Source organism: Oncorhynchus tshawytscha, linkage group LG05 (assembly GCF_018296145.1).
Source record: "Oncorhynchus tshawytscha isolate Ot180627B linkage group LG05, Otsh_v2.0, whole genome shotgun sequence".
Taxonomy (NCBI): domain Eukaryota; kingdom Metazoa; phylum Chordata; class Actinopteri; order Salmoniformes; family Salmonidae; genus Oncorhynchus; species Oncorhynchus tshawytscha.
Window position 1 is genome coordinate 22025586 of NC_056433.1, and position 15448 is coordinate 22041033.

At 46.1% G+C, this 15448-nt stretch overlaps 1 protein-coding gene across 1 annotated transcript in view; it reads right to left on the bottom strand.

Annotated features, from left to right (window-relative positions):
• LOC112250157 (afadin-like) overlaps positions 1–15448 on the bottom strand; it is a 122918-nt gene that overhangs the window by 45956 nt on the left and 61514 nt on the right. The window contains 7 exon segments of the mRNA XM_042321682.1: positions 1703–1861; positions 4226–4313; positions 7116–7273; positions 8856–9016; positions 9192–9346; positions 11275–11384; positions 11971–12166. Coding sequence (XP_042177616.1) covers positions 1703–1861; positions 4226–4313; positions 7116–7273; positions 8856–9016; positions 9192–9346; positions 11275–11384; positions 11971–12166 — 1027 coding nt within the window.

Sequence of the window (15448 nt, forward strand, 5' to 3'; positions counted from 1 at the left end):
CTAGGCCAGGGATGGGCAACTGGTTGCCTGCGCCTTTTGTAGGGGGAGGGGGACTCAGCCAGGGTCTCAACACTGGTGCAACTTTGACATTTGGTTGTGCATCAGCAGTCAGTCAATTAGCCAATGTCAGCTATTTTTGGGGGGTGATTAGTAAATTAGTCTATCGTCCAGCTATCTAAACTTGTAGTAAGCATGGTTAAATTACCCATGCCTCTTGATCATTAGTTATATTAAAAACTGCTAACATTCACCTCCACCCTAATTCGGGGGGGGCCACAGTGACTCCTAATGATGAGTTCCATATTTTTTGTGGCCCCCACCCCCATCAAACCACCCCCATTCCTGACCAAGGAAAAACACGAGCAGCAGCTACTGTAGTCCTGAAAGCATTCTCTTGGTGGGGAAGGGAAGATACCTAGTCAGTTGTACAACAGTGCATTCAACTGAAATGTGTCTTCAGCGAGTGGGAGAGAGAGGGTACAGTTAGGCTTGGGAAGAATACCGCATACTGGAGCATTTGGAAAAAGCAACGGGATGGTTTTTCAATACTATCAAAACTATTTATTTGAAGTAGAGGTCGAACGATTATGATTTTTCAACGCCGATACCGATTATTGGAGTACCAAAAAAAGCTGATACAGATACCGATTTACAAAAAAATGTATTTGTAATAATGACAATTACAACAATACTGAATTAACACTAATTTTAACTTCATATTATACATCAATAAAATCAATTTAGCCTCAACTAAAATGAAACATGTTCAATTTAGTTTAAATAATGCAAAAACAAAGTGTTGGAGAAGAAAGTAAAAGTGCCCTGTAAAAAAGCTAACGTTTAAGTTCCTTGCTCAGAACATATGAAAGCTGGTGGTTCCTTTTAACATGAGTCTTCAATATTCCCAGGTAAGAAGTTTTAGGTTGTAGTTATTATAGGACTATTTCTCTCTATACCATTTGTATTTCATATACCTTTGACTATTGGATGTTCTTATAGGCACTTTAGTATTGCCAGTGTAACAGTATAGCTTCCGTCCCTCTCCTCGCCCCTACCTGGACTTTGTTCTTTTGCACAATTTGCCTCGTTCACTTTTGCTTGTAAATGTCCACACTCACCGAAAGTGGTAGCTACACTAGCTATGCTTGTAAAACTTTATGAGCTGGATTTGCCCACCTTGCAATTCATTTAAGTTCGTTTTCGCTCATTAGCATTTAGCTAACAGCTTTTGTGAGTTCACTATAAGTTGGGGCTAATTTTGTTAGCATTCTGGTAGGCCCAAAAGGGATTTTCTTGCGCCCCTTGTGTGCCGGTAATACTGTAAATCCCGGGATGAGAGAAGGACGGTATGACAATATGACAATCTGGATACCGCCCAAGCCTAGGTACAGTCGACTTGGCAGGAGATGCTTCTAGGGCCCACCTCACTCACCTTGTCAGAAGACTAGAAAGTTCAGGGCATCAGGTTTGGTCCATGTTGCCTACCATGCCTCTACTGGTGTGTGAATGTCATTGCTCAATTACAGTGATTATACTGTTCTGTAGCTATGCGAGTAGAATTAACTGTCGTCTTACATCCTGCAGTTCTGTACACGCCAGCATTTGGCGTCGGCTGGGAATGTGTGTGTGTGTGTGTTCTTGTTCAAGAGTGTGTATATGTGTCATATATATGTGATCTGCAGTGCGTGTGTGTATGACGCACCTGGGCTGAGCTCCACCAGGTAAGGCAGTTTCTCTGGGGGTAGAGACCCATGCAGGGGCACGTCCATGCCCTTCCCCCTGGGGCCCTTGTCCTCTGGCTTGCGGCCCTTCTTTGGCACGTAGTCTGGAGGTCTCTTCTTCAGCTGGAATACTAGGTCTCCTGAAACAACACATGCATTATGACCCAGAGCTACCAGGAGAGGGCAGTATAGACAGGGGATTTCAGATAAAAACAATACAATCCTTACAGACAACAGACTATCCTCAACGCAACATGCAATTCATTAGGCCCAAATCTATGGATTTCACATGACTGGAAATACAGATATGCATCTGCTGGGCGCATCTGCTGGGCACATCTGCTGGGCACATCTGCTGGGCACAGGTGTCATTTCCGGTCACAACGGTCACAACTAGCAGACATGTTTACGTGCTGCTGCGCGTTTTGTTGCTAACCTTACTTTGCTACCTGACAACTTAACGGTTTTTACTTTTTAAATTACCATTTATATTTTTTAGTTTTTTCAGTGTAGGAAAGGATGAAACAGCATGTGTGCCACCAGTAAGTACAGATAGTAGTATAAATTCCCTTGCACGGTCCCCGCAGCCGGACAACCTTCTCATGGCTTCTGGAGGGAAATGCTGTAGGAATGCTCAACCGGTGTCGCTCATTCAGCCGACAAACTTTCAACTGGCTCTCCCCATTAAGCAGCAAGTCAGAGTCAGAGGACGGGGTCTGAGACGCCGAAGCTTCCCACCATTAGCTCTGGCAAATTGAAAACCCTAGTCATTGGCGACTCCATTACCCGCAGTATTAGACTTAAAACAAATCATCCAGTGATCATACACTGTTTAAAAGGGGGCAGGGCTACTGACGTTAAGGCTCATCTGAAGATAGTACTGGCTAAAGCTAAAACTGGCGAGTGTAGAGAGTATAAGTGTATGAGTATGAGTGTAGTCTGGCCCAGGAGTGTGAAGGTGAACGGAAAGGCACTGGAGCAACAAACCACCCTTGCTGTCTCTGCCTGGCCGGTTCCCCTCTCTCCACTGGGATTCTCTGCCTCTAACCCTATTACAGGGGCTGAGTCACTGGCTTAATGGTGCTCTTCCATGCCGTCCCTAGGCGGGGTGCGACACTTGAGTGGGTTGAGTCACTGACGTAGTCTTCCTGTCTGGGTTGGCGCCCCCCTTGGGTTGTGCCGTGGCAGAGATCTTTGTGGGCTATACTCGGCCTTGTCTCAGGATGGTAAGTTGGTGGTTGAAGATATCCCTCTAGTGGTGTGGGGGCTGTGCTTTGGCAAAGTGGGTGGGGTTGTATCCTGCCTGTTTGGAACTGTCCGGGGGTATCATCAGATGGGGCCACAGTGTCTCCTGATCCCTCCTGTCTCAGCCTCCAGTATTTATGCTGCAATAGTTTGTGTCGGGGTGCTAGGGTCAGTCTGTTATATCTGGAGGATTTCTCCTGTCTTATCCAGTGTCCTGTGTGAATTTAAGTATGCTCTCTCTAATTCTTTCTTTCTTGCTCTCTCTGAGGACCTGAAGCCCTAGGACCATGCCTCAGGACTACATGGCATGATGACTCCTTGCTGTCCCCAGTCCACCTGGCCGTGCTGCTGCTCCAGTTTCAACTGTTCTTCCTGCAGCTATGGAACCCTGACCTGTTCACCGGACGTACTACCTGTCACAGAACTGCTGTTTTCAACTCTCTAGAGACAGCAGGAGCAGTAGAGGTGCTGACCTGTTGCACCCTCGACAACTACTGTGATAATTATTATTTGACCATGCTGGTCATTTATGAACATTTGAACATAATCTCCACCCGGCACAGCCAGAAGAGGACTGGCCACCCCTCATAGCCTGGTTGCTCTCTCGGTTTCTTCCTAGGGAGTTTTTCCTAGCCACCGTGCTTCTACACCTGCATTGCTTGCGGTTTGGAGTTTTAGGCTGTGTTTCTGTACAGCACTTTGAGATAGCAGCTGATCTAAGAAGGGCTATATAAATAAATTTGATTTGAGATAACGTTTGTTTTTTAAAAGGGCGTCACAACGGGCCTCAGGATCTCAATGTTATTTTTGTGCATCCAAATTGTCAATCAATCAAATGCAATGTCGTTGTCCGTAGCTTATGACCTTCTATTGTCCCCAGCACAAGGTGCAACTGTGTAACAATCATGCTGTTTAATCAGCCTCTTGATATGCCACACGTGTCAGGTGGATGGATTAGCTTGTCAAAGGAAAAATGCTCACTAACAGGAATGTAAACAAATTTGTACACAAAATGTAACAAAAAGAAAGTTTTTGCTTATGGAAAATTTCTGGGATCTTTTATTTCAGCTCATGAAACATGGAACCAACACTTTACATGCTGTGTTTATTTTTGTTCAGTGTAGATTCACTATTAGTTAAAATGCGCTTTTGGCTGTGTATAAATCATGCAATGCTGTCAATGGAAGAGGTGCTATAAAACTTTAGATACAAGCCGGATCTGAATGTATGATTGGGCCCGTAGTGCTATGGTGTCCTACCTCTGTCGTTGGGCCAGTCTCTGAAGATCTGAAGAGGACACTCTGTATCATCCAGGATGATCTCCTTCCCAGACTTGTCATCTGTGTGCTGCAGAACCACAAAACCACACCCATGAAACAACCACACATTCCACAGCAAATTCAAAATCAACCAAACAATAATTCACATAGAATACCTCAATGCTCAATTATAATGTATATAGGGGTCATAAAAGATGTGTACCAAAACAGCCTTTATAACATGATTACTGCACATTAGCATGTTCGTCAATAGCTGGCTGCTCTCCCTTTACCTAAGAATGCTCCAGTTCCTCATGCTCCAGACATAACCTCTCTCCCTCCTACTCTCCACTCACTCTGGCTGTAGTGATGACCTTTCCAACACAAGACGCTGGCGAGGCAAATGTCCATGTCTGATTGGAGCATTTGAAATGTTTCCTTTTTTAATGACTCGGATGTATAAATGAGAGGCGGATGGTGGAGGGACTGCTTTAATGTGATTGGCTGTGACCGAGGCGGTCAGGCAGCAGGGATGTGAGGTGGCGAAGGTTGGCGCTGAAGCATGGAGATGTTAGTCACACGATGACAGGCGATATTTGGCCAGCCATGGTGCTGCTGCTCTGCTATCCCTACACACACACAGCATCACATCTGCTGGCCTGGCACTTTGGAGAAATGCAATTCAATTACTATCAAACAAAGGCCTGTGCCAACAGACCCCTTCATGCTTTAATCTGTCAGACCACAGGGAGGAGTGTGGCCGGCCAGATGGGAGATACGGAGAGAGAGACGGATGAAGGGAAGGAGAGAGGGAATGACACACACACACACATACAGTATTTCATCAGCCGGCTGCACTGTGTATGTAGGGTTTAAATAGGACCTAGGCCAGTTACCGCTGAAACATTAAATCAGCTTAAAATGTGGCCCGGCAACACCCACCCTGTCCTCTAGTTCACCCCGGAGACAAATGGAGGGGAAATCGAGCAAACATTCATTCCTTACTCACACCTCCATTTTCTAAATAGGACAGCATGGCGGCTCGGGGGTGTGTATTACACAAGGGTGACCTAAGCTTCTCTTGTGAGGCATATATACAGTGCCTCACAAGCCTACCCATAACATGATGCAGCCATGACTATGCTTGAAATTATGGAGAGTGGTACTCTAATGTGTTGTATTGGATTTGCCCCAAACACACCACTTTGTATTCAGGACAAAAAGTTAATTGCTTTGCAGTATTACTTTAGTGCCTTGCTGCAAATAGAATGCATATTTTTATTTTTTATTCTGTACAGGCTTCCTTCTTTTTACTGTCAAATTAGGTTAGTATTGTGGAGTAACTACAATTTTGTTTATCAATCCTCAGTTTTCTCCTATCACAGCCATTCAATTCTGTAACGGTTTTAAAGTCACCATTGGCTTCATGGGGAAATCCCTGAGTGGTTTCCTTCCTTTCTGGCAACTGAGATGGAAGGACACCTGTATCTTTGTAGTGACAGGGTGTATTGATACACCATCCAAAGTGTAATTAATAACTTCACCATGCTCAAAAGGGATATTGAATGTCAGCTTTTTTCCCATTTTTACCCATCTACCAATAGGTGCCCTTCTTTGCAAGGCATTGGAAAACCTCCTTGGTCTTCGTGGTTGAATCTGTGTTTGAAATTCACTGCTCGACTGAGGCACCTTACAGATAATTGTATGTGTGGGGTACAGAGATGAGGTAGTCATTCATGCAACATATTATGGGACTTCACCACGTTGTCACTCCTGAACTGGCTCGCCATGACAAAGGGGTTGAATACTAATTGACTGATGATATTTTAGCTTTTCATTTTTTATTCATTTGTAAAAAACATAATTACACATTGACATTATGGGGTTTAGTTTGTAGGCCAGTGACAAACAACCCCATTTAATCCATTTTAAATTCAGATCTAACACTTTCTGAAGACACTATACAAACTTTTCACTTTTGTGAACTGTGCTCCCAAACTAAGAGTGTTCCCTGTAAAACTCTGGCCACAAGTGGGTGCGTGATTTGATGACGCTATTAAACTAGAGATACAAGGTGAGAAAGGCGAGTCTGTCATATTGTATAACTGTGTACAGCAGTTGTATTCCAATTTAAGCTGGTACACCATTTTTTCTTTCAGAATTTCTGAGGACCCCATCCCACCCCAAAGCTAACAACACAACCTTAAAAATCACTATATTTCCATTTTAAGTCAACAAATAACCTTCATGACATTTAAATCTCCTATCAAAATGAAAAGAAACACCAAAAAATACATTGAATAAAATTGTATTTTTCACATTATCTTACTCAAAAAGATTTGTATATTGTCCTATACAATAATGTGTACTCACTGTTCTGTTCAATGTCTTTATTATTGTTTATTTTGACGACCCCCCAACGACCCCGACTTTGAATACCTCTGGTGTACAGTAATATCTAGAGCAGGGTATTGACCTCTTACCCAACGAGGTCCGGAGCCTGCTGGTTTTCTGTTCTACCTAGTAATTAATTGCCCACACCTAGTGTCCCAGGTCTAAATCAGCCCCTGATTAGAGGGAAACAATGAACAAAAATACAGTGGAACTGTTTGAGGGATCTAGAAGCTTGGTAGGTGAGGCTAATATGGAGGAGTGATCACCAACCCTGGTCCTGGTGAGCTACATGGTGTGCAAGGATTTTGTCCCAACACTAACAACCCTGATTTAACTAATAAACTTTTCATCTAGGGTGTGACGAGCTGAATCAGGTTGGTGCTGGGTTGGAATAAAGGCCCAAACCCGCTATAACTCTCCAGGCCCAAGGTTGGCTTCTAATGGGGCAGAGTAACGTCTAGTTGTGTTTGGAATGGAGTGGTGTGCCGACTCTTACCCTGGCGATGCAGTACTCCCGGGGGTTCTCCTTCTCCAGGCCGTACTTCTCCAGGGCCTCCACCACAGCAAAGTCTGCCATGTCTGTCGTGGACAGCAAGATGGTCTTATAGGGGATATTGGGTTTCAGACTGTCTGCATAGATCCTCAACGTCCCCCCTAAGAGACAGAGACAGGACACTCACACGTGTGAGCATATTCCTTGGATTATGCTTATCTATTAGAGATTTTACTTTCCATTGTGGGAATATTCCATATAGCAGTATTTCTCACAATCAGCACTCTGACACACACACTTTATTTTTTATCTTTCTCTCTCAGACTAAGCACTGGCTCTGAGTTGAGTTAAAAGACTGGGCTGTAGGCCTAAACTGCTGGACTATTTTACACAGGGCTTTACTCCTCTGGACTGGGACGAGATAGAGAGGAAATATGAGAAGGAACTGGGATAAAGGTTTATATCTGTGCCAGAGAGGGGTATTTAGCTGGGAGTGAAGAGGCTGACCAGACCAGAGGGCTAAGGCCTCCAGATTACATAACCTCGGCGGTCTGGGCAACATAACCTCGGCGGTCTGGGCAACATAACCTCGGAGCTCAGGGCAACATAACCTCGGAGCTCAGGGCAACATAACCTCGGAGCTCAGGGCAACATAACCTCGGAGCTCAGGGCAACATAACCTCGGAGCTCAGGGCAACATAACCTCGGAGCTCAGGGCAACATAACCTCGGAGGTCAGGGCAACATAACCTCGGAGGTCTGGGCAACATAACCTCGGAGGTCTGGGCAACATAACCTCGGAGGTCTGGGCAACATAACCTCGGAGGTCTGGGCAACATAACCTCGGAGGTCAGGGTAAAGAAGTGTCAGGAGGTAGAAAGTTGCCCGAACCACAGATCTAGGATTAGATTATCCTAGATTCAAGACAATGTTTTTACTTATTCTAAACACTACGAGATGAATGCCTTTTTAACAACAGTTATGCCACCATAACCACTTGACCCAAAAGGTTTTGGGATGCAGAGGTCAGGCGGACCAATTCTTTTTTTTTACACGTCACTAACTATGGGAGAAGAAAAAAACCTTCTGCGGCCATTTTTGGTGTTGCAGCTTGCTGTTCCTGCATTGGTTGGCAGAGGGCTGTAAGCCACAGGGAACAAGATGTGAGGACTGGCAGTACCAGACAGTGTGTGGTGTTCACAGAGGACATTGGCTAAAGCGGGTTAGAGTGGACCTCTGCTCTGACTGATCCAGGACTTATGTAATTACAGTATGGTGACAGGGTGTTCTCTACTGGTCATAGACGGGACACGAACCAGAGACAATGGCTTTTGGACTTCACTTTGACACACACGCTCGGCTCTCACACTCACGCTCGGCTCTCACACCCACGCTCGGCTCTCACACCCACGCTCGGCTCTCACACCCACGCTCGGCTCTCACACCCACGCTCGGCTCTCACACCCACGCTCGGCTCTCACACCCTCGCTCGGCTCTCACACCCTCGCTCGGCTCTCACACCCTCGCTCGGCTCTCACACCCTCGCTCGGCTCTCACACCCTCGCTCGGCTCTCACACCCTCGCTCGGCTCTCACACCCTCGCTCGGCTCTCACACCCTCGCTCGGCTCTCACACCCTCGCTCGGCTCTCACACTCGTGTCCTCACACCGCTAGTCTGTTCAAAAAAAAGATGAATAACACATTGTAAGTTTTTAATTGACAGACAGTCCCAGGGTGAGTGTACCCGAGTCTGGCCTGCCGTCGCTGCTGCGGAACTCCTGCATCCTCTTCTCCAGTTTCTGCTGCCGCCTCCTCTTCATCACCACCTCAGGGTTGGAGATGGTCCGGGTGAAGCTGTTCTCCGGCATGTCCTTGTACACCTCCGCCGCCAGTCTGGAGTTCTCACTGGAGGAGCAGGAGAAATACATTCAGAAGTGCTCCTTGGCTCCATTTGCTTTACCATGCATGTTAATATACTATCAGGTGGATGTGGGGACGTTCTTCATCAATTATATCATTTTCAACCAGCAAGACTAAGTAAGTAAACATTATATAAAGCGTGTGACATTGCCCTCCCTACCCATCTTCTCTGCTCAGTGCTTGCTCATCTCCGTCAGAAATGTGAGCCTCCTTCTCTCTCTTCTTCTCCTTCTTCTTCTCTTTCTTGGACAGTGTCCGTTTGAAGTTCTGGATGACTCCCTCCTTCTCCCTCTCCGGCCCGTTGCTCTGCGCCTTCTGTGGTGAGAAAGGGCACGAAAGAAAGAAAGAGAAAGGGTGAGAGCAAGAGAGCGCAAGCAGTTACGATGGGAGAGGGTGTGAGGTTTGTTATTAAGGCAGTTCACTTAGTCTAAGTGTGTCATTTAGGTGATCTGTGGTATTAGGAACTGGCTGGCTGGCTGGAAGGTTGGCTGAGGGCTATGTAGGATTCAGTGACACAGGGCCTCCACACAGAGGGAAGTACTGGGGCCTACCTAACACCTGGAGTCTGAGGCCTGGGCACCACTGCCAGCTAGTCGATTCAGCTGACAGACAGAAAATAACATGGCCAGAGTTCAATCAAACTGGCAGTCCCACACATACTTAAGACTGGCGATTATAATGCTGCATATGTAAACAGAATAATAACCAGCTGACAAAGGATTTCATTGCTTTGGCGGCAGTAGTTTCGTTTGGCCATTTCACAAAAAGCAGGCTGAAAAGTCAAAGCCTAATGTGAACTGACAGAGGCATAGACTTGGCCATAGAAAGCAGAGAGAGAGAGTGGGCCTTTTCAGAAGGGATCAGTCAGAGTCTAAATCCCCATAAAGCATTAGATGTGTTAAAGCAATCCAGTGTTCCAGGCCTGCCCTGTCAAACGGCTGAGCAGGGGACTCTTCTGATAGGACTGCCTCTCTTCCCACAAGCACTCCAGATGTCCTAGTGTGGTTAAAACACTCCAGATGTCCTAGTGTGGTTAAAACACTCCATACACTTCTGATGTCCTAGTGTGGTTAAAACACTCCAGACACTTCTGATGTCCTAGTGTGGTTAAAACACTCCAGCCTAACAACACTTTAGAGAGTCCTCCTAGTAGCAGATACTTTTAGGAGAGGGTGTGGTTTCAGATCTGGTCCTCCTGCTATGACTGGACTTACACACCATTTCAGTCTGGGTAAGATAATCGAGCTTGTGTGTGTGAGAGAGAGAGAGACAGTATGTGTACACAAACATGTGTATATTTTAGAGCTCTTTACTGCTCTCCTGGGCAGGGGAGGTTAAACTCTCACTGGTCAGTGTAGCCACCTGTACCAGAAGATTACACACATAACGCAATCATAAATCTCAAAACACACCCAGACACTACTGCCTTTTAACACACATCTCAAAACACATCCAGACACTACTGCATTTTAACACACATCTCAAAACACACCCAGACACTACTGCATTTAACACACATCTCAAAACACACCCAGACACTACTGCATTTAACACACATCTCAAAACACACCCAGACACTACTGCATTTAACACACATCTCAAAACACACCCAGACACTACTGCCTTTTAACACACATCTCAAAACACATCTAGACACTACTGCCTTTTAACACACATCTCAAAACACATCCAGACACTACTGCCTTTTAACTAGAGCCAGAGGGGAGAAGCATTTATTTGTCTGAGGAAATGGAAGCGAGGCTTGGGGCACTGAGGTACTTGAAGTCAAGTGCTCCACTATTAAAAAAAAACATTTGTATCTCTCTGGGGTGCTAAAGAGCACTAAAGAGGTCTCGGAGCAGGAGGCACTTCATTGCATCAGAGCCAAGATGGACATAAACACACTGAACAGTCAGTCCCATTGAACAGCCTCTAATGAAATATAGACTAACAAGATCATAGCGGTGAACTTGATGGTTGGGTATTTAGTTACAGTGCTACAGAGTAACGTGATAGTGTTATCATGACAGAGGTCCTGCTGTGCAGCAGTTGGAGTAGTTTTACTGAGGGCCACATCTAAGACTTGCCTGGATCCACTCTTTTTCAACAGTGTTACGCAAATTCACAGGAATCCACAAACCTCGGCATCTAGCGCACTACTTGGTTTAGCTGAAGCAGAAACAGACTGGAAGCCAGGCTAGCCTAAGGCTGATCTGCCTCTTGATGTTGTTGTTGACACTCACCTTGGGGATGATGTCGTTCTCATTCTTGAGGACGAAACGTCCCTCGCGGTCGTCTTTGTTCCAGTTGAGCTGCACAACCAGTGGCTTCTCATCCAGGTCCAGCTTCCGTTCTTCTGCCAGAGAGGGTGGAGTCTACCACTTAACACACTGTTAACCCACACCAGTTTACCTATACCCCTATACAGCCAGCTAGCTAGCTCTGGGCTATATATTAACATAGATAAACATGGATTAGGATAAGCTTAAGATAAAGTGTTCATGATTTACATAAACAATGTGGTAGGACTGCAGTTTATAAATATTACTATATAAGAAGCTGGTCTAAATTAGCTTTCATGACCGCTGCTAGTGGAAAACCACACGACTGTGCTAAGCAGGCACACACGTACATGCTCTGCCTATCTCTCGTTATGAAGAGTGTTCAAAGCCTGAACTGCGGGCTGTTGATCTCAAGTTCACATTAAGCACCATGGGAGTTGGATACCGCTCTCCTGTTTTTACCCTACTGCAGGCTAACAGTGTTTGTCTAGTAACCCCAACAGAGTAGCTAACTCAAAGCAGATTGTCAAACCACATACCCAAACAACCCTCTTCAATACCCTTGGTCTAAGCTACTTACTAGAGACCCACCCTACAAAATCCACACCCATCCATCCACATATCCAACCATCGACCCCCCCACACACACACACTCACCCCCGCTGACATGGACCTCGTAGAGGGAGTATTTGGGCGAGGAGAGCATCCTCATGTCGGGCCGGAACTTCTCGGCCAGCGTCTCGATGACATCCTGAGTGGTGGCCGTGGAGGACACGCGGATACACTTGGTGGCAAAGTTCCCTGCTACGCGGTCCTGGAAGTAGAAACGCATCACACCGTGGAACTCCAAGTCCTGGAGAGAGGGAAGAGGAGAGAGAGGGCGAGGTGAGGGTCTGTCCTTTACTTCAGAACTGGTGACGACCTAAGGGTCAAGTTTGGCATTTTCCTTTCCTTCTCTCAAACACTCCATGCAACACTGCCTTCGCATCTTGAACCCCCCCAGGTTTAGCCAATCACAAAGCTAGTCAAATGTACAGGCTACTTCGCTCTCACTCGCTGTCTGACAGAAAAGTATGAACAAACAACACTGCAGCAACTGTAGAAGGCATCAACTCAACTTCCTGGTTAGGAGAGTAAGCCTAAACCCCTGCTCTCATCTTCTCCTTGCACTGTGAAGTCTGGAGCAGCAGTCTTGTTTTAACATAGCCTTACTTTGACAGCAGTAAGCTGTGGATGATATTTGAGCGAGGAGAATACATTTCTCTGGGACAAGAGAAAAGAGGACAAGTATCCCAGGGAAAAGAGGACAGTAGCCCAGGGATAACTGTTCCTAACCCCACGGGGAGCTAAGGGAAGAAGAGCCTGGAGGAACCTGCTCTCCTTCGTTTCAGTACAATAGACAGGCAGGCGCTTCATACTGTAGCTCCGCCAAGCTAGAGTGATTGTGTCTGAGGAATACGAGCTTAGCCAGGAAAGCGATAACGGTCAAGTCTGTAACACCAGAGCACTCTTCAATAATCATATCATACAGAGCTCATTACCAACCACACCCAGACACTACTCCTGACCCTGATCATGTCTCAGACAGACTGCCCATTGTCTCCCACAGGTAACTATGTGAGTTGCAACTATCAACGGTGTGCCTGTCATTTCCAGCTAAACCAGCCTTCTGTAGAGAGTTTAGAGGATGTAAGCTGGTGGTACCTCCAGTGAGTTAATTATAAAAAGGGGCTTAGAAGGGATTCAGGGTCAGGACTGTATGTGTGTGTGTGTGTGTGTGTGTAACAGCCAGCTCAGGTGCAGGCCCAGCAGGTAGATGACAAAGCAGACTATACACTCCAGCGCTCATCTCAGTCTGTTCAGCTAGAGATAGAAATAGCCTGCTTGACCACACAGGACCTTGTTGTGAGTACTGCACACTACAGGTGATGCCAGGGGCAACACACAACCACATGATATTTATCCCTAAACAATAAAACCCATATGATAGTCTTCCCCTGGGCAGTCCAGTATTACATGTCCTCTGTCTCCATTCCCTCAGAGTGACATCAGCCTAACCCCAGGGACTCATGGACCAGAATCACTCATTCTCGGCCAATGACAGCGGGAGGAATGAATGAAGTCGCACCAACCAGAACGATGGATTCAGTAGTGTCACCGTGCGTTTCCTTACCTCCGAGAAAACGTCTTCCTAAAATGACTGCTCAATAGGGTGTGTGTGTGTGTGTGTGAGAAAGAGAGAAAAAGACAGGTGTGTGTAAGAGAGGGATATAGAGAAAGAGTCCCACAAAGACCGCTACAGTGCGTTAGGAAAGTATTCAGACCCCATTCACTGATTCCACATAGTTACGTTACAGCCGTATTATGAAATGTATAAAATAAAAGAAATTCCCTTCAATCTACACACAATACCTCATAGTGACAAAGCAAAAACAGATTTTTTTTTGCAAATGTATAAAAAATGTACAACTGAAATATCACAGTTACATAAGTATTCAGACCATTTCATCACATCAAATGTTTTGTCACGTGTCAAATACAGTGGAGAGAACAAGTATTTGATAACCTACAAAATCGGCAGTGTTTCCTACTTACAAAGCATATAGAGGTCTGTCATTTTTTATCATAGGTACACTTCAACTGTGAGAGACGGAATCTAAAACAAAAATCCAGAAGAAAAAAAATCATACAATATGATTAAGTAATTTATTTGCATTTTATTGCATGACATAAGTATTTGATACATCAGAAAAACAGAACTTAATATTTGGTACAGAAACCTTTCTTTGCAATTACAGAGATCATACGTTTCCTGTAGTTCTTGACCAGGTTTGCACACACTGCAGCAGGGATTTTGGCCCACACCTCCATACAGACCTTCTCCAGACCCACCCCTTGACCCACTCCAATTTGCTTACCGCCCAAATAGGTCCACAGACGATGCAATCTCAACCACACTGCACACTGCCCTAACCCATCTGGACAAGAGGAATACCTATGTGAGAATGCTGTTCATCGACTACAGCTCGGCATTCAACACCATAGTACCCTCCAAGCTCGTCATCAAGCTCGAGACCCTGGGTCTCGACCCCGCCCTGTGCAACTGGGTACTGGACTTCCTGACGGGCCGCCCCCAGGTGGTGAGGGTAGGCAACAACATCTCCTCCCCGCTGATCCTCAACACTGGGGCCCCACAAGGGTGCGTTCTGAGCCCTCTCCTGTACTCCCTGTTCACCCACGACTGCGTGGCCATGCACGCCTCCAACTCAATCATCAAGTTTGCGGACGACACAACAGTGGTAGGCTTGATTACCAACAACGACGAGACGGCCTACAGGGAGGAGGTGAGGGCCCTCGGAGTGTGGTGTCAGGAAAATAACCTCACACTCAACGTCAACAAAACTAAGGAGATGATTGTGGACTTCAGGAAACAGCAGAGGGAACACCCCCATCCACATCGATGGAACAGTAGTGGAGAGGGTAGCAAGTTTTAAGTTCCTCGGCATACACATCACAGACAAACTGAATTGGTCCACTCACACAGACAGCATCATGAGGAAGGCGCAGCAGCGCCTCTTCAACCTCAGGAGGCTGAAGAAATTCGGCTTGTCACCAAAAGCACTCACAAACTTCTACAGATGCACAATCGAGAGCATCCTGGCGGGATGTATCACCGCCTGGTATGGCAACTGCACCGCCCTCAACCGTAAGGCTCTCCAGAGGGTAGTGAGGTCTGCACAACGCATCACCGGGGCAAACTACCTGCCCTCCAGGACACCTACACCACCCGATGCTACAGGAAGGCCATAAAGATCATCAAGGACATCAACCACCCGAGCCACTGCCTGTTCACCCCGCTGCCATCCAGAAGGCGAGGTCAGTACAGGTGCATCAAAGCTGGGACCGAGAGACTGAAAAACAGCTTCTATCTCAAGGCCATCAGACTGTTAAACAGCCACCACTAACATTGAGTGGCTACTGCCAACACACTGTCAATGACACTGACTCTACTCCAGCCACTTTAATCATGGGAATTGATGGGAAATGATGTAAATGTATCGCTAGCCACTTTAAACAATGCTACCTTATATAATGTTACTTACCCTACATTGTTCATCTCATATTCATACGTTGA